Source organism: Schistocerca gregaria, chromosome 7 (genome assembly GCF_023897955.1).
Source record: "Schistocerca gregaria isolate iqSchGreg1 chromosome 7, iqSchGreg1.2, whole genome shotgun sequence".
NCBI lineage: Eukaryota > Metazoa > Arthropoda > Insecta > Orthoptera > Acrididae > Schistocerca > Schistocerca gregaria.
This window is the reverse complement of record NC_064926.1, coordinates 188,443,398-188,468,314: the sequence shown is the minus strand read 5'-3', so window position 1 is coordinate 188,468,314 and position 24,917 is coordinate 188,443,398. Positions and strand designations below refer to the sequence as shown.

General features: G+C 41.7%; 1 protein-coding gene across 43 annotated transcripts in view; it reads left to right on the top strand.

Moving 5' to 3' along the window:
* Positions 1 to 1,188: 1,188 nt before the first annotated feature.
* Positions 1,189 to 24,917, top strand: part of LOC126282273 (protein polybromo-1) — a 279,039-nt gene continuing 255,310 nt past the window's right edge. For 11 of the 43 annotated variants that reach the window (XM_049981928.1, XM_049981924.1, XM_049981922.1 and 8 more), the window contains exons 1-5: positions 1,230 to 1,544; positions 1,835 to 1,950; positions 2,032 to 2,151; positions 3,281 to 3,406; positions 11,810 to 11,950. In XM_049981928.1, the coding sequence (XP_049837885.1) occupies positions 1,840 to 1,950; positions 2,032 to 2,151; positions 3,281 to 3,406; positions 11,810 to 11,950 (498 nt within the window). In that variant the 5' untranslated portion in view covers positions 1,230 to 1,544; positions 1,835 to 1,839. Of the gene's footprint in view, positions 1,665 to 1,834; positions 1,951 to 2,031; positions 2,152 to 3,280; positions 3,407 to 11,809; positions 11,951 to 24,917 lie in introns of all 43 variants that reach the window. The other 32 variants (XR_007551357.1, XR_007551356.1, XM_049981903.1 and 29 more) reach the window with 17 other exon arrangements.

Below are 24,917 nucleotides of genomic sequence, written 5' to 3'. Positions count from 1 at the left end.
CAACTACCAGAGTAATGTAAGTAAAAAGGCTATTTTTCTTTGTTTTAGGAATAGATGTGCTCGCAGAGCGGTGGTAATGAAATTATATATGTAAGATGTGAGTTTATTTTACCTTGCTGCAGATTATGTTTATATAACACGACATAACAGTGTAAATTTAAAGTAAGCTACTTTTGTTGATTTTATTTGTAAAACCTGTAGAAAACCATATGTCACCCCTAGGAGCAGTTAGCTTTATAGAAGGATAAAATTAATAACACTTTATCGCAGCTTGCTAGTAATAACAAAATATTTGCAGATCTTTTATTTTTTAAATAACTTCTGAAGGGATTTCTTTTAAAGCTTTGGAAATAGTCAATAAAATTCGGATCAGTTATATTTTTTGAGTATTCATGCAAGTCCCTCTAGTGCTGACATGAAATTTTTATGTCTGTTGTGTTCCGTATTTGGCAAATTTTGAAAAGCAAAATTTGACTTACATGGAAAGTAAGTGCATGTATCGTATCTCGAAATTCTCGTCTACCACTTACTTAAATTATCTTGTCTCTGAAAGTCAAATGTAAGCTAATACTTTTACTACGCTGTAATATTGTCTGTGCAAGGGATGTGCATTTGATGGTCTTAAGAGAATATTAAAAAGTGTAAATGCTCCATAGAGTTTAAACCAGGGCCTTCAGTGAGATTCAAAATGACGGATTGTTCAGCTTGTACTATACAGTGCTCTAAAACTGACGATCTGCAAAAAATAGCGGCGTCCTTACCCCTACCAAACCTGCTTATGCCATGACGAAGGCGATTGTAACATAGCCGAAACTTAGGTTTCTCAATTTATAGCGTATTTTATACAAGGGCGCGGTACAAAACCCAGAAAAATTTTAATCGTGAGTGCATATATACGTTTTTCTTTGTTTCAAGAAGGGCTCGCGTTACTAGTAGGCAATTTTCGGTATAACATTGTCACGGAATACTGCTGGAAAGCAGCAACGCAAAGAAAGTGGTATTACGTGCTGCTGACATTGTCTATTAGTGTTTGTCGCCAGTGTGCACGTATGTTGCTCATTGTCTGATCTGTATAATGCCTACACTAAATGTAAGGCTGAACAGTGAACACCATAATTGATTTGCAGTCGTTTTTTTGTGGCGGTAGTTCCTAAGTATTTCGACTGCAAAGATGTATCTAGCTAAATGTTTAACATGTATTATTACTGTAGTCAAAGACAATAAATCACCAACAAAATTTGAAAATCGTTTTATTAAAATTCGAAAATGAAACTGTATTAGGCTAGACCTTCTGAAGACGCCAAAAGAAAAGCCTTTGTAGAGATACACATTAGTTTCACATTGTTGATGTCAATTAATAATTGTATTAAAGCGTTTGTTTGTGGCACAATGGCGGAAATGAGAACACAGGGCTTGTTGCGTGTTGTTATAATCGAATGTGGGCTATACTGATGGAGATTTAGCGATGTTGCAAAAAAGATAATCGAGGATAATACAAGAAAACATTATCGGCATCTGAGTACTATAATTTTTTGTATATAAAGGTATCATCTGTGGTTCAGGCCATTGTAAATATATTTGTACACACAGTCTGCTATTTGTCTAGGCAATCTTTTGCAGCTTTTTATGTGGTAACGACCAATATTTTGAATAAGGGAGCTGTTGTAAGTCGTAGCTTGTTGATTGAAAGTGGAGTGTGGTTTGAAATCACGTAGTAGTAGGTCATAGTAAAACCAATGTGTTTATTTGGTTATGAGTATGTGAGCAAAAACGTTGTTGGTGAAAATATCCCAGAATATGCACGAAAATTATACAGCATGTTTCTTATCCTCAGATCAAATGAGCAAACGGAGACGTACCTCATCCGTCCAAAGCCGAGGGCAGGACGACGATGGGGATCAAGAGCCAGCATCTCACGAACCGCATAGAAAACGGAAGAAATTAGATCCGGTTTGTGTTATTATTGGCACTTAACAGTTTTATGCTTTTTCTGTTGATAACTTAACTTATTTTTTCCTCATTTACGCTTAGGCGGAGATATGTCATCAACTGTATGACACCATAAGGAATCATAAGAAGGATGATGGCACACTTTTGTGCGACGCATTTATTAGGGTTCCTAAAAGGAGACAGGAACCAGGTTATTATGAGGTTAGTTGATCACTATAAATTTGAATATTAAAGTATTACAGTACTGATGATGTATGTGGAAAACGATCATGTCTGACAGTACTTTTATGTCCTAATATGATGTTTTGAATATTCAGCACGTCCAAATTGCCCATGAGCTAAGGGAACACTAGAATAGTTTCAGTAATACCCAAAAAATTTTCCATAAAAGTCCATACACTCAAGGTATCACAGTTGAGTTTTAGGAGCCTCTATTACCTTAAAATTTTCGGTCATAATGTCTTTTTCATCTCATAAACCTTTTTCATAAAGTTCAAGTATGTGTTTTGTTGCTCTGTTTATATTTGATTTATATTTATTTTCTACATCATAAAAGAGTGCTTAAAACATTTTTAACAACAATGCAAATGTTCATTAGGCATTCTTACACTACTGTTTACATTTCTGGTAAGTTACACTACCTAAACATCTTACCAGGTTTATGCTATAGGATTAAGAAACGTATGTTTCAAGAAAAGGTATTTTTGAGAAGTACTTTGCTTCAATTGGCTTCATAGCACTTTCAGAAAAGTTAGCAATAGTCTTTTTTTTGAAATTCGAAAAAGATTGAAAGACTATGAAGTTCAGTACCTATTTTTACTCTTAAGAGTCCATACTATAAACATTTTAAAAAAAATCATGAATATCTGACATTAGGAGGTCTAAATCTTAGGTACTTTTGATGTGAGCTGATCCTTCTATACAGTTTTTTGGAATTTAGATTGTGGTGACAGATTGACCACTAGTATAGCTTGAAGTCTTTGTTGGTTGGAACATGACAGATTTGGTTGTGAGAAGCTGGAGCCATTGGATATGATGTCATGAGAATAACTGTAATTCGGTTTCTGGCGCACATATCCATATTGGATTTGGTTTGCACTTTTTTTAAAAAAAGTGAGAGATATTGGTAAATTCAGTTTTGTTGTTGGTGGAAAGGGTTTTTGGAATATGTAAGAGAGAGGTCTCTTTTTTGTCTTCATTCTGCTAGTTACGAATAATTTAACTAATGTTGATGTAGCAACAAGTTATTGTGTTGCATAAGTAACATATACTTGTAAAAAAATTATCATTATGTTTATATTTTATTAACAGAATATATTGTGTGTTTTAGGTTGTCACTAATCCTATTGACTTGCTGAAAGTTCAGCAGAAGCTAAAAACTGATGAATATGAAGATGTGGATGATTTAACAACAGACATTCAGCTCATGGTCAACAATGCAAAGGCTTTTTATAAGGTACTTATCAAATTCTGTCTTTCTCAGTTAGTTGCTGAAAATTAAAATATATGATGATCTTACCACATTCATTGAGAATCATGGCTATGAATTTGTGAAAAGTAATTAATTTCTGAACTCCAACCAACCACAGTTCCTCATTCAAATTCTAAGGAGGCAGTAAATATTTAGAAATTTTTAAAGAAGTGAAGGGCAAATGCTTAATAAAAAAAGGTCAAGAAAAATACTGACATTTGCAAGGACCCTAAATGGGGTAAAAGAATAACTTTGTGCACCATATTTAATGATAATCTTGTTTGCCGTAATTTACTTGTGTCAGGCGGCACAAAAAATATTTCAATTGAGGCATTTTTATCTTAATTTGGTATGTGTTGGATATATTAATTTTTGATGTTGCTTACTAGTTTTGTAAGAATCCTTTAATTTGAAATTCAATGTTTATATGAGGTCTGTTCAACAAATTCCAAAACTTTGTTCACAAAATTATTCTACGCTTACCTTTACTTATTGTGCATGGTCTCTTTCAAAATATTCTCCTCCACAATTGGTACATCGCCCCCAGTGCAGTTTACATTTCTGGATGTAGTCTTGATACCCCTCTTGCAAGATCGTGTTTAGTGCTGTCTGCAGATTTTCTCTTATCTTGTCTGTCATTGCAGATCTTTGCTATTTCAGTGGTGTTTCCAACTTTGAAAATAAATAAAGAAAAAAGTCTGCAGGGGCCAGTCCTGGACAGTATGGAGGATGAGGCAGCACAGTGATTCTGTGTTTTGTGCAACAACAGAGATGAATGTGCAGTTGCATTAACGTGGTGCGAGAGCCATGAATTGTCTCACCACATTTCAGGCTGTTTCCTTCCCACATTTTCTCACAGGCATTGCAACATGTCCCGATAGTCGAAAGTACCATTAATTAACAGTTTGTTCCTGTGACACAAATTCATGATAACTAATCCTTCAAAGTCAAAGAAAACTATTAACATGGCTTTAATGTTTCACCTGACATGATGATCCCACCCCTTCCCCCCCCCTCCCTCCCCTCTCCCCTTGGAGAACCTTTCCCGTTTCACTATGAAGATGGAACCTTGACCTCAGTATCATAACTATAGACCCATGTCTCATGGCTGGTCATGATTCTCTTATAGAACATCTCGTTCTCATTTGCGTGATCCAAAAACTTTTATCAAATTAAGAGGTGAAGATCTTTCTGGTCTTTTTTCATGAGCTGTGGCATTAACTTGATGGCAACACGATGCATTCTGTGATGCTGTGACAGGAGTTCATGAGGTGATCAAACTGAAATGTAACATTCTTCTGCAATCTCTCTAACAGTCAGTCGTTGATTGGCATGCACGATTTTGTTGATGTCCCTGATGTTAGTCGTCAGTAGACCTTGAAGAGTGTCCTGAACAAGGGTTCCTTTACCTTACATACAGCCATTTTTAAACTCTGCATAACATGAGTATGGCGTAAGCACTCATCACTGCAGGCTTCCTGCATCATGTGGTGCATATCTGTAAAGGTTTAATGCAAAATTTAATGTATACTCATTGCTCCTAACTCTGCCATCTCAAAATTTGCAGACCGTGTGACACAACGTTCTACTCGATAGAGTGCTGAACAGTAATTAACAGACATACAACAATGAAACTCCCAGCAGCTACACATATAAACGCAGGTGTATGTAGGGATGCCAATAGCATTTCATTCTAATGTATCATTGGCACGGAATTACGAATGTTCTGGAATTTTTTGAATAGGTCTCGTGTGATTTCTGATTATTGCTTTTGTGAATAATGTCCAAGCACTGGGGAAAATGGACGTTTTACTTCTCTGCTGTTTGGTTTTTAGTAAGTTAGTTAGGGCATGGTAACTACAAAATAAGATGTTTATAAATATATTAAGTAATGACTTTTCTTTTTGGAATCTTGAAACATTGAGCAGTCTATAAGGGAGTAAGTAAATAAAGATTGTAGAAGCACTTCAGCTTTTAGATTATGACCTTGATCAGAGTTGAGCAGTACAAAACATACATAAACATATCCACACATGTATTCACATGCACAGCTATTTTGGCATTGCAAACTAAATTTTCCTGGTGCTACAAGTAGACTGAGTCCCTTGCGGGTCCGGGGGTAAGAATAGGCCCGAGGTATTCCTGCCTTTTGTAAGAGGCCACTAAAACGACTTTCACATGTTTCTGCCTTTATGTGATGGTCCCCTGTTGGGTTTGACTTCAGTTCTTCAAAATTCTCCCGAAGAGCAAGCCAACTGGGGAAGGGCGCTTTACATGGTGCATCGTGTCCATTTAGCCCACTTTCTCGTCGTCGCCTTTCAGTCCCGCCCATTCTCCATCTCTTGGTGAGGACACTTTCCTGGGCGCGTTTTCCGCCATGCGCTATGCAATGTCGCGTCCTGCATCGACGATGACCATGGACCTCTTTGCACCTGTTATCCAGCTCGGTAGCCAGCCCATTGTGGTGGGGTTGCCATGTACCCTGTTGGTTGTAGCCCCTCTGACCACACAGGGATCGCTCTGCTGATGCCTGCGCTGTTAACTCCCGCCAGGGCATCGGGACTCCTGGCAATGGCCATCTTGCCAGGTGGCCTTTGCTGTGGCTGAGTGGCGCCTCTAGGGAGGATTCGTGGTCGGAGTGGGTGGCATAAGGGCGGATGAGACACGATGAAGCATAGTCCATCATCTCTTCCTGGTAGTGAAACACCAGCAGTCTCTAAGTGTTCACGAGCTCAATTCAATGCACAGAAGTAAGACACCAAATCGTTCCCCTCCCTGGCCACTCCATGGGAGGAACGTCAGGCCAATAATGGCAGCTGATCTTATTCGTCCCGGTACCGTGTATGTTTAGAGCTGATGGGGAGTCTTTCATGATAATGAAGCCTCAGTTTTTTGTCGAGCATTTATAGGACAAGTTGGTGGAGGTGGAGGGATTGTCCAAAATGAGATCTGGGTCAGTCTTGATCAAAACAGCATCCTCCGTCCAGTCACGGGAGTAACTCCCTTGTGACAAGCCCCATAAGAGCTTAAATATGGTCCAGGGTATCATATTTCACAGGGACTTTCTATTGCAGTCTGGCGATGAGCTGTGCTCCTATTTGGAGTGGCAAGGTGTACAATTTAACCTGTGTGTCCACCAGGGTCCAAAGAATAATCAGGTTTCCACCGGTGCCTTCATCTTGGCCATCGAGAGTGGTACATTGCGCGAAAACGTCAAGGTGATGGTCTACCGTAGTGATGTAAAGCTCTATATCCTTCCCCCGATGAGGTGCTTTAAGTGCTGAAATCTCAGCCGTATGTATTCCCACTGTACTTCCAGTGTCACATGTCGATATTGCGGACACCCATCACGTCCCAATACTCCATGTGCCACGCCTCCCATCTGTGTAAACTGCGGAGAGCACGATTTGCCTTGCACGCCAGACTGCAGGATTCTCCAGAAAGAAAGGAAAATCATGGAGTACAATATCCTGGACCGACTGGCCTACACTGAGGCTAAGAGAAAATTTGAACGCCTGCATCCTGTACGTATGACATTGTCTTATGCTGTTGCTACAACAGTTCTGGCACCATCAGCTCTGCCATCCCCAGTCACCTTTCAGAGCCGGAAGACTACACCTATCCTCTTGATGGTGGGGTGCATTTGCCTCCCTGTTGCCCCCGCATTACCTACTTTAGGAGCAACCCCCCCCCCCCCTTCCAAAACCTTCGGGGGATGTCCGTCCCCACTTTTAAGCCCGAGAAGCGTAAATCTTCCCAGGTTTCTGCTACTGGCAAAGGTGACACCCACCAGTGGCTGATGAGCTCAAAAGTAGCTGGTCACAGGGCTTCACAATCATTCTCAGTCCCGGAGGCTGAATCAGTGAAGTCCTATCAGCCAGGGTAACCTAAGGAGCAGCGAGAGAAATCCAAAAAGAAGACCCCTAAGATGAAGGAAATTGTGATGGCTGCCACAGCACTGCTACCTACAAGCTCTGAGGCTGGGGTGGAGATTCTGACATCTGATGAGGACCTAGATCTTGCCAGACCGTCAGACACAATGGATATAGACTGCTCAGGCAATAAGTCAGTGGCAGCAAGTGACTCTGAGGAATAAACTGCCTCATTGAATGTTCCATGCCTTTCCAGTCTCACATGTCGTCATCGTCCAATCGAATTGTGGTGGTTTTTTCCACCACCTGGCTGAGATACAGCAACCGTTAAACTTTACACCTCCTATCTGCATTGCGCTCCAGGAAACCTGGTTCCCGGCAATGCAGACCCCTGCCCTCCTGTGGCTATAAGGGATATTACAGGAACTGTAGCGATTATAATCGAGTGTTAGGTGGAGTTTGCATTTATGTCCTAAACTCAGTTTGTAGTGACAATGTGCCCCTTCACACCTGTCTTGAATCTGTGGCTGTCAGAATAAGGGGGACACAGGACATTACTCTCTGCAATGTGTATCTTCCTTCACATGGTGCAGTACCCCTGGATCAGGGCCACAGACGCCTGCCCAGGTGGGCTTTAAACAGGGTGGACTGGGAAACTTTCACCTCTGCTGTTATCATTGAATCTCCCCCACACGTAACATCGATGTGATGGTTGAGCAGGTGAATACAACAATTGTTTCTGCGGCATAAAACGCGATCCCTCGCTCTTTACGGTGCCTCCGGCGTAAGGCAGTCCCTGGGGTCGCCGGAAGTTGCTGAAGCAATTAAGGAGCGTCGGCGAGCTCTACAGTGGCATAAGTGGCACCCTTCCCTGGAGAACCTCATGGCTCTGTGTCCACGTTCGACAACTTAGCAAACGACGGAAGCAGGAGTGTTGGTTGAGATACGTCTCGACCATTGGGTGGCATACGTCAACTTCCCAAGTCTGGGCAAAGATCAAACATCTTCTCGGGTACCAGACCCCAACAGGTGTCCTGGTGTTACCATAAATGGCGTGTTATCTACCAATGCAAACATGATTGCCGCGCACTTTTCTCGAGCCTCTGCGTTGGAGAATTACCTCCAGCCTTTCACTCTCTCAAACAGCGGCTGGAACGGAAAGTCCTCTCGTTCACTACATGCCACAGTGAACCATATAATGCCCCATTTACAGAGTGGGAGATAGTGTCCTTACACATTGCCCCGACACAGCCCCTGGGCCTTATTGGATCCACAGCCAGATGAAACATCTCTCAGTTGACTACAAAGCGACACATCCTCATCATCTTCAACTGGATCTGTCTCGATGGTGTCTTCCCATCGCAATGGTGGGAGAGCACCATCATTTCGGTGCTCAAACCCGGTAAAAAACATCTTGATGTGGATAGCTGTTGGCCCATCAGCCTTGCCAACGTTCTTTGTAAGCTGCTGGAATGTATGGTATGTTGGCGGTTGGGTTGGATCTTGGAGTTATGTCAGGGCGGCTTCCACTAGGGTCGCTCTGCGGCTGATAATCTTTTGTTCCTTGAGTCTGCCATCCGAACAGCCTTTTCCAGACGCCAACACCTGGTTGCTGTCTTTTATTTACTTATGTAAAGCATACAGCAAGACCTGACGACATCATATCCTTGCCACATTGTACATGTGTGGTCTCTGGGGCCCACTCCTCATTTTTTATCCAAAAGTTCCTGTCACTCTGTACTTTCGATGTCCAAGTTGGTGCCTCCCATAGTTCCATCCATGTATAGGAGAATGGAGTCCAATAGGGTTCTGTATTGAGTGTGTGTCTGTTTTTAGTGGCGATTAACGGTCTAGCAATAGCTGTGGGGCCCTCCGTCTCACCTTCTCTGTATGCAGATGACTTCTGCATTTCGTATTGCTGCTCCAGTACTAGAGTTGCTGAGCGTCACCTGCAGGGAGCCATCCACAAAGTGCATTCATCAGCTCTAGCCCATGGCTTCCAGTTTTTCGCCATGAAGACACGTGTCCTGCATTTCTTTCGGCATCGTACTGTTCATTTGGACCCAGCACTTTACCTTCATGACGATCCACTCACTGTAGTGAAGACATCAATTCTTAGGTCTGGTTTTTTATGCTCATTTGACTTGGCTTCCTCATCTTTGTCAGCTTAAACGGAAGTGTTGGCAGCACCTCAATGCCCTCTGCTGCCTGAGCAGCACCATCTGGGATGCGGATCACATCATGCTGCTGCAGCTCTACAGAGCCCTTGTTCAATCCCGCCTTGACTATGGGAGTGTGATATGTGGTTCGGCAGCGCCCTCAGCATTGTGTTTGCTCGACCCATTGCATCATTGCGAAGTTTGACTAGTGACAGGAGCTTTTAGGAAGAATCTGGTGACAGGCGTACTGGTGAGGGCTAACGATTTGCGGTTCGCATGTGATTGCTTCTGTCTGAACTGGAGTCCTTCCTTTCATCACCTCTCCTCGAGATTCATTCACTTACACCTCCGTGGTGCAGCTGTAGGCTGAAACTCCACCTGGATCTTTTGCATGCCCCTAAGGACTCAGCTAATCCTGTGGCTTTCCGCTGTCACTTCCTCTCGATTCTTGAACTGTTCTGGGCCTCTGAAGTGGTTTACACTGACGGCTTGATGGCTGATGGTAATGTTGGCTTCACCTTTGTCCACCGAGGCCATATTGAACAGCATTCGCGTCCGGCCGTCCTGATTTAGGTTTTCCATGAGTTCCCTAAATCGCTTCAGGTAAATGCAGAGATGGTACCTTTGAAAGGGCATGGCCGAATTTATTACCTATCCTTCCATAATCCAATGAGACCGATGACCTCGCTGTCTGGTCTCTTCCCCAAACAGCCCAACCCAATGAACAACATTCCTGGCCCGGTGGCTGCAGTGTATTCACTGCAGAACCGGCGGCCATATCTCGTGCACTTCAGTGCATCCATTGATGCCCGAGGAATTGTTTCTTTCGTGTACTGACTCCTTGAGCAGGCTGCAAGCTAGCGACCAATGTTACCCTCTCCATCCTTTTGTGGCATCCGTCCAGGAGTCCATGTATGCCCTGGACCAGTCCTGTCTTCCAATGGTGTTTGTGTAAACCTCAGGACACGTCGGCACTCCATCCAGGAGGAAGTAGGTTGTAGCCCTCCATAGTTACAACCTAGCTTTTTCAGCAGTGGTTCAAAGTGCCATTGACATTCTTAGGAAACTCCTCCTTGACTTCAGTCCAGTCATTGCATGTGCAGTTTGTGCCCATACAGAGGATGGATACTCTCTTGCTTCACTTCCTTTCTTTCCTTATTCATATGTTTTTATTCGAACAGGTGGTGGCGCTCTTCCTGCGAAGTTGTAAAGCCATTCGACTTGAGTGCAAACACCCTGTTATGATTCTGCAGGTGTCATTGAGAGCTAAGTCCGTTTGTGCAGCAAGCGTTGAATTATACAAACTGGGCATGCATACTCTGCCGCAGAATAGTGTAGTATCATTACAGAAGTCCATAGTGCTTCAGGTTGACTATTCTACCATGGTCCGGCCAGTTTCTGTAGATTGCTCCTGGCGAAAACTTGTGACTTGTGGTTCATGCAGTGTCTCATGGAAGTAAGAGATCTATCAGGTATCACTCTCCATATAGAGGAGACATTGAGTCACAGAGAGGCACATTGGAGACCAGTATATCTTTAGCTTTCGGTCAAAAGGCCTTCTTCCAAAATAGAACCCATGTGTGTTTTCTATTTTGGAAGACAGCACTTTGCTGAAAGATAAATGTATAACAGTCTTTTTGTTCTGGATGCCTGTGACTCAGTGTCTCTTCTATTTGATGAGTAGCAATCAGTCATTTTCATAATATTGTTATTCTATTCTGGATTTCCCACTGTTTGAAAATCGGGTGCAGTAGTCAAAGAAAACTTGACAGGAAAGGGAGCAGAACCAGGATTGCCAGTTTCTTTATCATTTTGGTGTTTCTCCATTTGACTTCTGGTGACTCACTTTTCTGTTTACCTCTCAAAAGCTCAAATTCTCCCCTTTTTGCTACATGGAGACTATGCTTTGAGAGCCAGTTAATCCATTGAATATCTTTCACATCAGTTAATTTGCCACCTTTGTTACATTTCTCTTATGATTTTGTTTCTTCTGTAGGTTGTCTTAATTTTTGAGAGGCAAGATGTATTCTTAATCGAGTGGTGATTATGGAAACCCTTCAGAAGTTTGTATAAATCTCCCTTGCAGGTAAAACTGTCCAGCTGATCCAAAGCTTCCATCCACTGTTGCTTCCCTCCTAATTTTCTAAGCCTTTAATTGGGCCGTAGGGCATCTGTATAGCTCATTTAGTAGAGATTTTGGCCTATACTCTTCATAATTTCTTATTTTTAAGAAAGTGAATTCCATTCCACACTTTGCTGCTGAGTGAAAATTTAATTACAGCATTTTGATGTAATTGCACTGTATTATTTTACTTACTGTACTACAGTCATTAATTAAATAATTTTTGTGCATGCAGAGAATGTCACAAGAATATCGTGATGCCTGTGATCTGTGGGAATTATTTAATTCGACGAAAGCCAGCTTGATGGACGCAGAGTCAAAACACACTGATGACTCGGACCGCAAAGGAAAAATCATTCTCAAAGTTGGTAAAATAGTGAGTAAAATAATATAATATAGTTTAGTTATCATATAATGGCAGTAGTAGACAACATATTCATTTAGGACTTGCCATTGCAATTTTCCAACAATGGTTGTTGTGTCAGCAGCTACTTCATCATTTCACTATCACTTACCTTCACCATTCCATATTTTAACATTACTTGGAAACCACTGAAGTTTCATTTTTTAGCCTTGTAAAGTTATTTGCAATGTTGAAAGTTCACTTTGATATTAGTTTACTATTTTGTATTGTAAATGTTTTTTCTTTTTCTTTTTTTCTTTCTTTCTTTTTTTTAATTGTGCCGACTTGCATAATTACCTGTATTTAATTTTGTGTACCTTTCAAAAAATGACTGGATGTAGTATTCACCAGTTTTTCAAATGTTGTTGTTGTTGTTGTTGTTGTTGTTGTTGTTGTTGTGGTCTTCAGTCCTGAGGCGCGTAATGGGGCCCTTTAGGGATATGGCAGCAAGAGAGGGAAAGAAAACCAATGTGCACTCCGTGTGCATACTGGGGGGAGTCATTCCAGATGTGGAAAGGGTCCTTCCGGATGCCATCAAGGGTACAGGGTGCACCCATCTGCAAGTGGTCGCTCATGTCGGCACCAATGATGCGTGTCACTATGGATCGGAGGAAATCCTCTCTGGCTTCCGGCGGCTATCTGATGTGGTGAAGACTGCCAATCTCGCTAGCGGGATGAAAGCAGAGTTCACCATCTGCAGCCTCGTCGACAGGACTGACTGCGGACCTTTGCTACAGAGTCGAGTGGAGGGTCTGAATCAGAGGCCGAGACAGTTCTGCGGCCGTGTGGATTGTAGATTCCTCGACTTGAGGCATAGGGTGGTGGGGTTTCGGGTTCTGCTGGATAGGTCAGGAGTCCACTACACGCAGCAAGCGGCTACACGGGTAGCAGGGGTTTGTGTGGCGTGGGCTGGGCGGTTTTTTAGGTTAGATGGCCTCGGGCACGAACAGAAGAGGCAACAGCCTCAAAGGGTGCGGGGCCAAGTCAGGACATGCGGGGACCAAGCAGCAATCGGTATTGTAATTGTAAACTGTTGAAGCTGCATTGGTAAAGTACCGGGACTTCAAGTGCTGATAGAAAGCACCGAAGCTGAAATCATTATAGGTACAGAAAGCTGGCTGAACCCAGAGATAAATTCAGCCAAAATTTTTACAAAGGCACAGACGGTGTTTATAAAGGATAGATTGCATGCAACCGGTGGTGGCGTGTTTGTCGCTGTTAGTAGTAGTTTATCCTATAGTGAAGTAGAAGTGGATAGTTCCTGTGAAATATTATGGGTGGAGGTTACACTCAACAACCAAGCTAGGTTGTTAATTGGCTCCTTTTACTGACCTCCCGACTCGGCAGCATTAGTGGCAGAAAAACTGAGAGAAAATTTGGAACATTTCACATAAATTTTCTCAGCATGTTATAGTCTTATGTGGAGATTTCAATTTACCAGATATAGGCTGGGACACTCAGATTTTTAGGACGGGTGGTAGGGACAGAGCATCGAGTGACGTTATACTGAGTGCACTGTCCGAAAATTAAACAGAGAACTGACTCGGGGAGATAACATCTTGGACCTTCTGATAACAAACAGACCCGAACTTTCTGCCTCTGTAAGTGCAGAACAGGGAATCAGTGATCATAAGGCCGTTACAGCATCCCTGAATATGGAAGTTAATAGGAATATAAAAAAAGGAGGAAGGTTTATCTGTTTGACAAGAGTAATAGAAGGCAGATTTCAGACTACATAACAGATCAAAACGAAAATTTGAGTGTTTATGGAAAAAGTTTAAGGCAATTGTAAAATGCGTTTTAGACAGGTACATGCCGAGTAAAACTGTGAGGGATGGGAAAAACCCATCGTGGTTCAACAACAGTTAGGAAACTACTGCGAAAGCAAAGAGACCTTCACTCCAAGTTTAAACACAGCCAAAACCTCTCGGACAAACAGAACCTAAAGGATGTCAAAGTTAGCGTAAGGAGGGCTATGCGTGAAGCGTTTAGTGAATTTGAAAGTTAAATTCTATGTACCGACTTGACAGAAAATCCTAGGAAGTTCTGGTCTTACGTTAAATCAGTAAGTGGCTCGAAACAGAAGATCCAGACACTCCGGGATGATGATGGCATTGAAACAGAGAATGACACGCGTAAAGCTGAAATACTAAACACCTTTTTCCAAAGCTGTTTCACAGAGGAAGACCGCACTGCAGTTCCTTCTCTAAATCCTTGCACAAATAAAGAAATGGCTGACATTGAAATAAGGGTCCAAGGAATAGAAAAGCAACTGGAATCGCTCAACAGAGGAAAGTCCACTGGACCCGATGGGATACCAATTCGTTTGTACACAGAGTACGCGAAAGAACTTGCCCCCTTCTAACAGCTGTGTACCGCAAGTCTAGAGGAACGGAAGGTTCCAAATGATTGGAAAAGAGCACAGGTAGTCCCAGTCTTCAAGAAGGGTTGTCGAGCAGATGTGCAAAACTATAGACCTATATCTCTGACGTTGATCTGTTGTAGAATTTTAGAGCATGTTTTTTGCTCGAGTATCATGTCGTTTTTGGAAACCCAGAATCTACTCTGTAGGAATCAAAATGGATTGTGGAAACAGCGATTGTGTGAGACCCAACTCGCTTTATTTGTTCATGAGACCCAGAAAATATTAGATATAGGCTCCCAGGTAGATGCTATTTCCCTTGACTTCCGGAAGGCGTTCGATACAGTTCCACACTGTTGCCTGATAAACAAAGTAAGAGCCTACGGAATATCGAAGCAGCTATGTGGCTGGATTGAAGAGTTTTTAGCAAACACAACAGAGCATGTTGTTATCAATGGAGAGACGTCTACAGACGTTAAAGTAACCTCTGGTGTGCCACAGGGCAGTGTTATGGGACAATTGCTTTTCACAATATATATAAATGACCTGGTAGATAGTGTCAGAAGTTCCATGTGGCTTTTCGCGGATGATGCTGTAGTATACAGAGAAGTTGCAGCATTAGAAAATTGTAGCGAAATGCAGGAAGATCTGCAGCAGATAGGCACTTGGTGTAGGGAGTGGCAACTGACAACATAGACAAATGTAATGTATTGCGAATACATAGAAAGAAGGATCCTTTAATGTATGATTGTATAATAGCGGAACGAACACTGGTAGCAGTTACTTCTGTAAAATCTCTGGGAGTATGCATACGGAACGTTTTGAAGTGGAATGATCATATGAAATTAATTGTTGGTAAGGCGGGTACCAGGTTGAGATTCATTGGGAGAGTCCTTCGAAAATGTAGTCCATCAGCAAAGGAGGTGGCTTACAAAACACTTCTTCGACCTATACTTGAGTATTGCTCATCAGTGTGGGATCCATACCAGATCGGGTTGACGGAGGAGATGGAGAAGATCCAAAGAAGAGCGGCGCGTTTTGTCACAGGGTTATTTCGTAACCGTGATAGTATTACAGAGATGTTTAGCAAACTCAAGTGGCAGACTCTGCAAGAGAGGCACTCTGCATCGCGGTGTAGCTTGTTGTCCAGGTTTCGAGAGGGTGCGTTTCTGGATGAGGTATCGAATATATTGCTTCCCCCTACTTATACCTCCCGAGGAGATCACGAATGTAAAATTAGAGAGATTTGAGCGCGCACGGAGGCTTTCAGATAGTCGTTCTTCCCGTGATCCGTACGCGACTGGAACAGAAAAGGGAGGTAATGACAGTGACACGTAAAGTGCCCTCCACCACACACCGTTGGGTGGCTTGCGGAGTATAAATGTAGATGTAGATGTAGACTGGTTTGATGCAGCTCTCTATGCTACTCTATCCTGTGCGAGCTTCTTCATCTCCCAGTACCTATTGCAACCTACGTCCTTCTGAATCTGTTAAGCGTATTCGTCTCTTGGTCTCCCTCTGATTTTTACCCTCCACGCTGCCCTCCAGTACTAAATTGGTGATCCCTTGATGCCTCAGAACATGTCCTACCAACTGATCCCTTCTTCTAGTCAAATTGTGCCACAAATTTCTCTTCTCCCCAAACCTATTCAATACTTCCTCATTAGTTATATGATCTACCATCCAATCTTCAGCATTCTGTAGCACCACTTTTCGAAAGCTTCTATTCTCTTCTTGTCCAAGCTATTTATCGTCCATGTTTCACTTCCATACATGGCTACACTCCAAACAAATACTTTCAGAAACGACTTCCTGACACTTAACTCTATACTCGATGTTAACAAATTTTTCTTCTTCAGAAACACTGTCTTTGCCAATGCCAGTCTACATTTTATAGCCTCTTTACTTTGACCATCATCAGTTATTTTACTCCTTAACTACTTTAAGTGACTTATTTCCTAATCTAATTCCCTCAGCGTCACCTGACTTAATTCGGCTACATTCCATTATCCTCGTTTTGCTTTTGTTGATGTTCATCTTCTACCCTCCTTTCAAGACACTGTCCATTCCGTTCAACTGCTCTTCAGAGTCCTTTGCTGTCTCTGACAGAATTACAATCGGCGAACCTCAAAGTTTTTATTTGTTCTCCATGGACTTTAATACCTACTACGAATTTTTCTTTCGTTTCCTTCACTGCTTGCTCAATATAGAGATTGAATAACATCGGGGATAGGCTACAACCCTGTCTCACCCCTTTGTCAACCACAGCTTCCCTTTCATGTCGCTCGATTCTTAGAACTGCCATATGGTTTCTGTACAAATTGTAAAAAGCCTAAGTCCCATAGTGCTCTGAGCCATTTTTAAACAGCCTTTTGCTCCCTGTATTTTACCCTTTCATCTTCAGAATTTGAAAAAGAATATTCCAGTCAACATTGTCGAAAGCTTTCTCTAAGTCTACAAATGCTAGAAGCGTAGGTTTGCCTTTCCTTAATCTAGCTTCTAAGATAAGTCATAAGGTCAGTATTGCCTCACGTGTTCCAATATTTCTACGGGATCCAAACTGATCTTACCCATGGTCGGCTTCTACCAGTTTTTCCATTCGTCTGTAAGGAATTCGTGTTAGTATTTTGTGGCTGTGACTTATTAAACTGATAGTTTGGTAATTTTCACATCTGTCAACACCTGCTTTTTTTTGGGATTGGAATTATATTCTTCTTGAAGTCTGAGGGTATTTCACCTGTCTCGTACATCTTGCTCACCAGATGGTAGAGTTTGGTCAGGACTGGCTATCCCAAGTCATCAGTAGTTCTAATCGAATGTTGTCTACTCCCGGGGCCTTGTTTCGACTCAGGCCTTTCAGTGCTCTGTCAAACTCCTCACACAGTATCGTATCTCCCATTTCATCTTCATCTACATCCTCTTCCATTTCCATAATGTTGTCCTCAAGTACATCGCCCTTGTGTAGACTCTCTATATACTACTTCCACATTTCTGCTTTCCCTTCTTTGCTTAGAACTGGGTTTCCATCTGAGCTCTTGATATTCATACAAGTGGTTCTCTTTTCTCCAGAGGTCTCTTTAATTTTCCTGTAGGCAGTATCTATCTTTCCCCTAATGAGATAAGTCTCTACATCCTTACATTTGTGCTCTAGTCATCCCTGCTTAGCGATTTTGCACTTCCTGTCAATCTCTTTTTCGAGACGTTTGTGTTCCTTTTTGCCTGCTTCATTTACTGCATTTTTTTATTTTCTCCTTTCATCAATTAAATTCAATATTTCTTCTGTTACCCAAGGATTTCTACTAGCCCTCGTCTTTTTACCTATTTGATCCTCTGCTGCCTTCACTATTTCATCCCTCAAAGCTACCCATTCCTCCTCTTGTATTCTTTCCCCCATTCCCGTCAATTGTTCCCTTACGCTCTCCCTGAAACTCTGTACAGCCTCTGGTTCTTTCAGTTTATTCAGGTTCCATCTCCTTAAATTCCCACCTTTTTGCAGTTTCTTCAGTTTTAGTCTACAGTTCATAACCAGTAGATTGTGGTCAGAGTCCACATCTGCCCCTGGAAATGTCTTGCAATTTAAAACCTGGTTCCTAAATCTCTGTCTTACCATTATATAATCTATCTGATACCTTTCAGTGTCTCCAGGGTGCTTCCATGTATACAACCTTCTTTCATGCTTCTTAAACCAAGCTTTAGCTATGATTAAGTTATGCTCTGCGCAAAATTCTACCAGGTGGCTTCCTCTTAGCCCCAATCCATATTCACCTACTATGTTTCCTTTTCTCCCTTTTCCTACTCTTGAATTCCAGTTACCAATGACTATTAAATTTTCGTCTCCCTTCACTACCTGAATAATTTCTTTTATCTCATCATACATTTCATCAATTTCTTCGTCATCTGCAGAGCTAGTTGGCATATAAACTTGCACTACTGAAGTTGGCGAGGGCTTCGTGTCTATCGTCGCCACTATAATGCGTTCACTACGCTGTTTGTAGTAGCTTACCCAAACTCCTACATTTTTATTCATTATTAAACCTACTCCTGCGTTACCCCTGTTTGATTTTGTATTTATAACCCTGTATTCACCTGACCAAAAGTCTTGTTCCTCCTGCCACCGGACTTCACTAATTCCCACTATATCTAACTATAACCTATCCATTTCCCTATTTAAATTTTCTAATCTACCTGCCCGATTAAGGGATCTGATATTCCACGCTCCAATCTGTAGAACGCCAGTTATCTTTCTCCTGATAATGATGTCGCATAATCAACAAAAAATGGATTTTGCATTCGCTTAGTTGGTGTTGTATTAATAAATGATTGTGCACACTTCGCACTTTTTTGTGTCTTTCTGGGATTTCATTTTTACAATGTGGCATGCAGAAGTTGAATGACAATCTCCTTGAAACTTATATGAGCATTTAATCTGCAAAAGAAGTGCAGCTTATATCAGCATTACTTTTTTTACTTGTAAATTTTCTAGACTTGGTGACGTTTAAACAAAGTGGCTTGATATATTGTACAAGTTGTTAGGAAAAATATTCTTGTATGCTACTGTCTGGTAATAATAAGGTTAATATGTAACTTCTTCCATCCGTGTGGCAACAGTTTCAGTAAATGACACCACCACCCGTTCTTAGAAATTCCTTCCTCTTGATCCATTTTGACATGAGGTCTTATCTTGCAGTCTTAGTAGGAGCTACAACTGAAGTTTGTAATCGGACACAAATTTATCAGGTACCTGTATTCATTATATCTCAAATGTTAGAGAATTCAGCTGCTTTCCTTTGTTAAAAGGGATTGATTGTCAATTGGCTTTTTAGTACAAAGCTCAGGAGGAAGTGGTTCATTGACGTATCCTTGCTTGCCTCACTTTGGAGCCAATTGAGGTGAGAGAGCAAGACATGGCAGAGAGTAGTGACACAGAGGGAATTATCTTGTCTTAATGGCAACACACTTTACATGCCATGTTGGTCAAGTATAATAATTTGTACCATTCGCTGTAGGCAGTAAGCATAGGCAGCAGTGAGAGAAGGTATGAAATATATTGACTTCTACTGAACCAAATTAGGGTGTTTGAGCTTACTATAAAGTTTAAAGATTCTAACAAAACTTGCAAAATTACTCATGTTCTGCTGTTTTGGCATCATTCATAGGCAAAAAAGTCAATGAAAGATGCTAACACGCAAGTTGTTGTAGTATCTGCACTGAAGCCAGAAAAAAATATAATTTGCATAATACTTGTCTAAATTAATGGTATTATATTGAAAAATCTTTGAAATATTCATTTACTGCCCAAATGGCCAAAACTTGCAAGCCTGGATGCATCTTGTGTTTACATGAAAATATAGGCTCTACTCATCATCAACCTGCGAAGACAAAGGCATGTAAACAAATACTCTGATGGTTGGTGTTTGCTTAGTTTCAATCCTCGGTAGAATAATTCCATCACTGCCTGCAGTAACTCAACCCTTTAGCTACCTTTCTATTTAAAATGATGCCAATACCTATTAAATCGTTCATTGACTCTGCCATTATTACTCTGTGATCATCTGACCAGGAATCTGTCCTCTTTACACTTCACTTTGGTAATCCCAGCCAAGTCTGTCTTTAGCCTGTTCCTTTCTCTTTTTGAGGTGTCTAGTTTATCTATGACATTCATAGTTCTGTCATCTGTCACTGATGTGTAGAATGCTAGTCTTATTCTGCATCCTCTTACACTGATAACTATACCTGGGCAGTCTTCACCTTGAGTTTTGAACATGAGACTAATTAATCTGCAGATTTTTTTTCCCCTCAAAGTGGTAAATGTGGTATTATTTCAAAAGATGTCATGTAGATACTCTCCATGTGTCAAATAAGTGGTTTTCATTGCCGACTGAATGCCATTGCTCCTTACTTATTTTTCCATTTTCTATGGGAAAGTTTCTCACATGAAAAGCAGGAGAGGGCTCTGAACATCTGTCCATACCTCCATGCTCTTTTAACGTGGCTGTTGGGCAGAATGAGGGTGACTCCTTATACTGGAAGCCTTCTGTCACCATAGCTGATGGTCTTTAATCAAAATCTAAGTAGTGACTGAAGTGAAGCATAGAACATGGGATTTGGGATTAGTATTCAAACATGCTAACTTCTAGATGATGGTTTTCTGTTGTATTTGAGACTTCCATTTTATGCAAATCTGATGGCTGCACTGCTGACAAGGGTGAAAGTTGGGACATAAACTTTCCGTTAAACATGAGCCATTTGTAAAATAATTGCAAATTTATCGTTGCGAGCTGCTGCTGATTACAGAATGAAATAATAGTCTAGTTAGTACAAATGCATTTGAAATTTAAAGATTTTGGTTACGTTCCCATCTAATTGGGTTCAAATTCCACCCATGGTCCATTGTTGGTTGATGTTGTGGGTGGGGGGCCATAACATTTTGCTGCTGCTGCTGTCAGAAAACGTCTAATGTATCAGTATGGCACAAGGGGGATAGATGGAAAGTGAAGAAGATGGAAAATGTCAAGTGCTTGGGAAGTTGTGATATAGGAAAGTGGAAGAAATGAGAAAGAGACTGATGAACATGGCAGCAGGCAGAAGCATTACTGTGAAGTGTTAGGTGCCTGGTTCAGGACAAAGACATCCCACGAAAAAAGCAAAGAAGAGATATATACAGAAGTTACTACATCCCAATACTGACCTACACATGCAAAACACGGGTAATGAAGAAGACAGATGTAAGCTGATTACAGGCATGTGGAATAAAGTTCCTCAGAAGTAACAAGGAGGAATAGAATGAGGAATGAAAGGTCAAGGAAAATAGTGAAAGAGGAACCCTTGCAAAACCGGAGAGAAGCATCAAGCTAAGGTGGCATCGGTGAGAGGATTCCCAAGAAGACACATGAAATGGAGACGGGAAGTTAATGACGAAGAGGAAGACCAAACGATAGACGGTTCAAAGGTGTGGAGGAATGTGTTGAAAAAAAGAGGGGAGGACCGGACCAACGTGAGCACAGAAAGGTAGTGGAAAAAAACAAGAGTATATGGTGGGGCTTGTTGTTCTAACCCAAAAACACTAATTTATTGCTTGAATTATACACACATATGGAAGACAACGGACAGAACAATCAAACAATGCACAAGTGGCCGGCAAAGCCTTGCACTCCAGCGTATTAGTTCCAACGGGATGCAGCCTCCAGGCTGCGCACAACTGCTTTCGTATTAGCAGGCCAGGTGGCCCTTAGTGATTGAATCAGGCACAGACTTCACACATGAACTATGAAGTGGCACACATGCAAAATTGGTAGTTACAGCACATATGTTCCAACAGTCCCAGCCTGGGGCTGGAAATTGTTAATGATGATGATGATGAGTAGAAACTTGAGCGTTGGTATCAGTTTACAGATTCCAGCAGAAGAACAGCTGCAGATCTGAAGTAGTCCACATCAAGAAATAACTACATGGTTTGTTTGAATAGTGTTGAAAGAGGCAGCAGTTCCGAGTTTGCGAGAAACGGGCTTCGCAATCTGAACATACACACAATTTCAGACATAGGGACCACTTCAAAGTGTTCAGTAAATAGTGATGTAAAATGTAGTATTGTATTGCTAATTAATGAAATGAAATGATCGTATGGCATTGTTGGCCGGGAGGCCCCATGCAGGCGAGTTCGGCCACCGTATTGCAGGTCCTTTTTAATTAACGCCACTTTGGCGACTTGCGGGTAAATGATGATGGACGCAATGTAGATCCTAGATAAAATTTGAGCCCAATAAAATGGAGACTTAATTGAAAAGTTTACTATTTCATAATCTTTGTGAATTATGTGGTCCTCAGATGGTACAACAGAAGGATTTTTGTGCACAGCAGTGACTTTAAACACTGAAAATTCAGTATTTTGATATTCTGTTCACTGTTTTCCTCTTCAGCACCAGATAAATCGTTGAAAAGATGTATGGGATCCAGAATGAGATTTTTCACTCTGCAGTGGAGTGTGTGCTGATATGAAACTTCCTGGCAGATTAAAACTGTGTGCCAGACCGAGACTCGAACTCAGGACCTTTGCAAAGGTCCCAAGTTCGAGTCTCAGTCCGGCACACAGTTTTAATCTGCCAGGAAGTTTCAATGTATGGGATGTTTTGATACATCCTGTGGCTTTGCATTGGACCATTGCTGTTGTCATCATCTTCTGTTTAATTTTATTATTATTAGAAAATTCTCAGTAGCTTTATACATTTTACTTGTAACAGATGCAAGAAATGATGATATTTTTGAATTATCCCTACTTTTTCTATTTATGTGAAGATGTAACAGTCTGTCTATAATCAGTAAAAGTTCTCAGGTTTCCAACTGCTCAAGCAATTAAATTGCACGAGCTTTCATCCAAGTACTCTGTGGCTATTGTCAAGTGGTATCACTGCTGGTGGGCTGCTGATATGCCCCAATAGACACTAGCCTCCAGCTGTGATGTCACTGCTGCTTGTGGCATCTCCATATACCAGTGTAAATTGACCCGGCGTTCGATGCACACACTTTGACCACGCGATCCCTTTGATCCCATGCCGTGCCGAGCTGCTAGCCACCGTCTCTCTTTAGTGTTTTATTGGTGATTTTTATTTCAATGACTTCTTTAATTACCCAATCCTAGAAGCCATTTCTGTGAACCACGATGGATATTTTGTCAAATTTAATCTGTTCCATTTCCTAAAGCATGCTCAGCTAAAGCAGATTTCTCTGGGGACTGTAGGCAATAAAACCTCTTGTGCTCTCTCCTGCATTGTTCCACAGTGCATTTTTTCCGTCCACCATAAGACTGGCCACACTCGCAATGCGTCTTTAACCGGTCTCAGGAATTGACAGATCTTCGTCAGAGGCCTGAAGATCGATTTTATCTTGTCATTTCAGAAGGCAACTTATCTTGTCTGATACAGAGCCACGGAATGGCAAGAAAGCAAGTTTCTTTTCCTGCTCCTCGTCAGAGGTTTTGCTATGACTTTTGTGTGAAATAACTTCATTTATTTGGTGGGCATTATAGCCATTGTTCCAAGATAATGCGCAGGTGGCTCTGCTCATGGGGCAAGTTATCAGCATCTGATATCATTCTTGCATGATGCACCAGTGATTGTGAAACAGGGCACTTCTGTGCCTGGTGGTGATGGCATATGGTGTGCACAACTACATGTCGGTGTGGGTTTGCTTTTCTATAGATGCTGTGGCCAAGGCACCCATTTTGTTTGCAGCGGAAGAGTATGTCGAGGAAGGGCAATGCAGCTTCTTTTCCTACCTCCATGGTAAACAGAATGTTACTGTTAATGCCATAGAGGTGTTCCAAGAGTTTCTCCCGTCCATGGGACCAAATGACGAACATGTTGTCACTGTATAGAAAGCAACAACTAGGCTTTAATGGCACCAGGTCTGAAGCAATATGCTCAAAATTCTCCATGAAGAAGTTTGCAACAGCTGGAGCGAACGGGCTACCCATTGCAATGCCTTACATCTGATTGTAAGATTGGCTGTTGCACAGAAAGACATCTGACCTCCTCTGTTTGGTGGAAGACACTGTGGCCAACAATCTTCTCCCACAGACACTCCAATCATCTACTTCCAATGCTCTACCAAAGATCTCCAAGGACAGGATGCCATTTTGCCTCATTATATCTCATTGGTTCACCAACCAACAAGGTGACAGAGCACATGGCCAAGCTTGTTGTTCCACATTTCTGACACTGAGCATCATATTAAAAAATTCTGCAGATTTTTACTAACAGAATTAATTGTTTTTGTCTTAGTGGGGGTGACATTATGGTCAGTTCTGATATGGTGATGCTGTTTACAAATGTGCCTAACAAAGACTGTTTGTACCTAATATCCCAATCCATTGTAAATGAAGTGATTGATTTATTTAGGCACACTCTGACATATTCTTATTTTCTGGCCAATGGCCAGTATTACGATTAGAGGGGCATCCAATCATATTTAGGTTTTCTGTGATTTCCCTAAATCACTTATGGCAAATGCTGGGATAGTTCCTTTGAAAGGGCCCGGCCAACTTCCTTCCCCATCTTTTCCTAATCTGATGTGACCAATGACCTTGCTGTTCGGTCCCCTCCCCCAAATCAACCAAGCAACCGTTGATCAGATGGATGGCATTGTGATGGGGAAGCCCATTAGCTCCAGCTGTTGCAAACCTCTTCATGGAGAGTTTTGAGGCTATTGCCTTAGACATGGTGCCATTAAAGTCTAGTTTCTTCCAATATGTTGACACATTCGTCACTTGGCGTCATGGGTGTGAATTCTTGGAAAACTTCAGTAGCATTAACAGTAACATTCTATTTACCATGAAGATACAAAAAGGAGATGCCATGCCCTTCCTTGACATTCTCTTCTCACACAAATGAAATGGATTTCTTGGCATTGACTGTGCCCTTTCAGAAGAACCATCCCAGCATGTGCCTGATGTGACGTAGGGAAATGGCTGGACTTGTTAGAACTGTCTCATCCCGAATGAGTGTCCAGTGTGCTAACCACTGCACCACCTTGCTCGGTCACTGTATAAAACCAACCCTCACAGACATGTACTTGCACGCCATC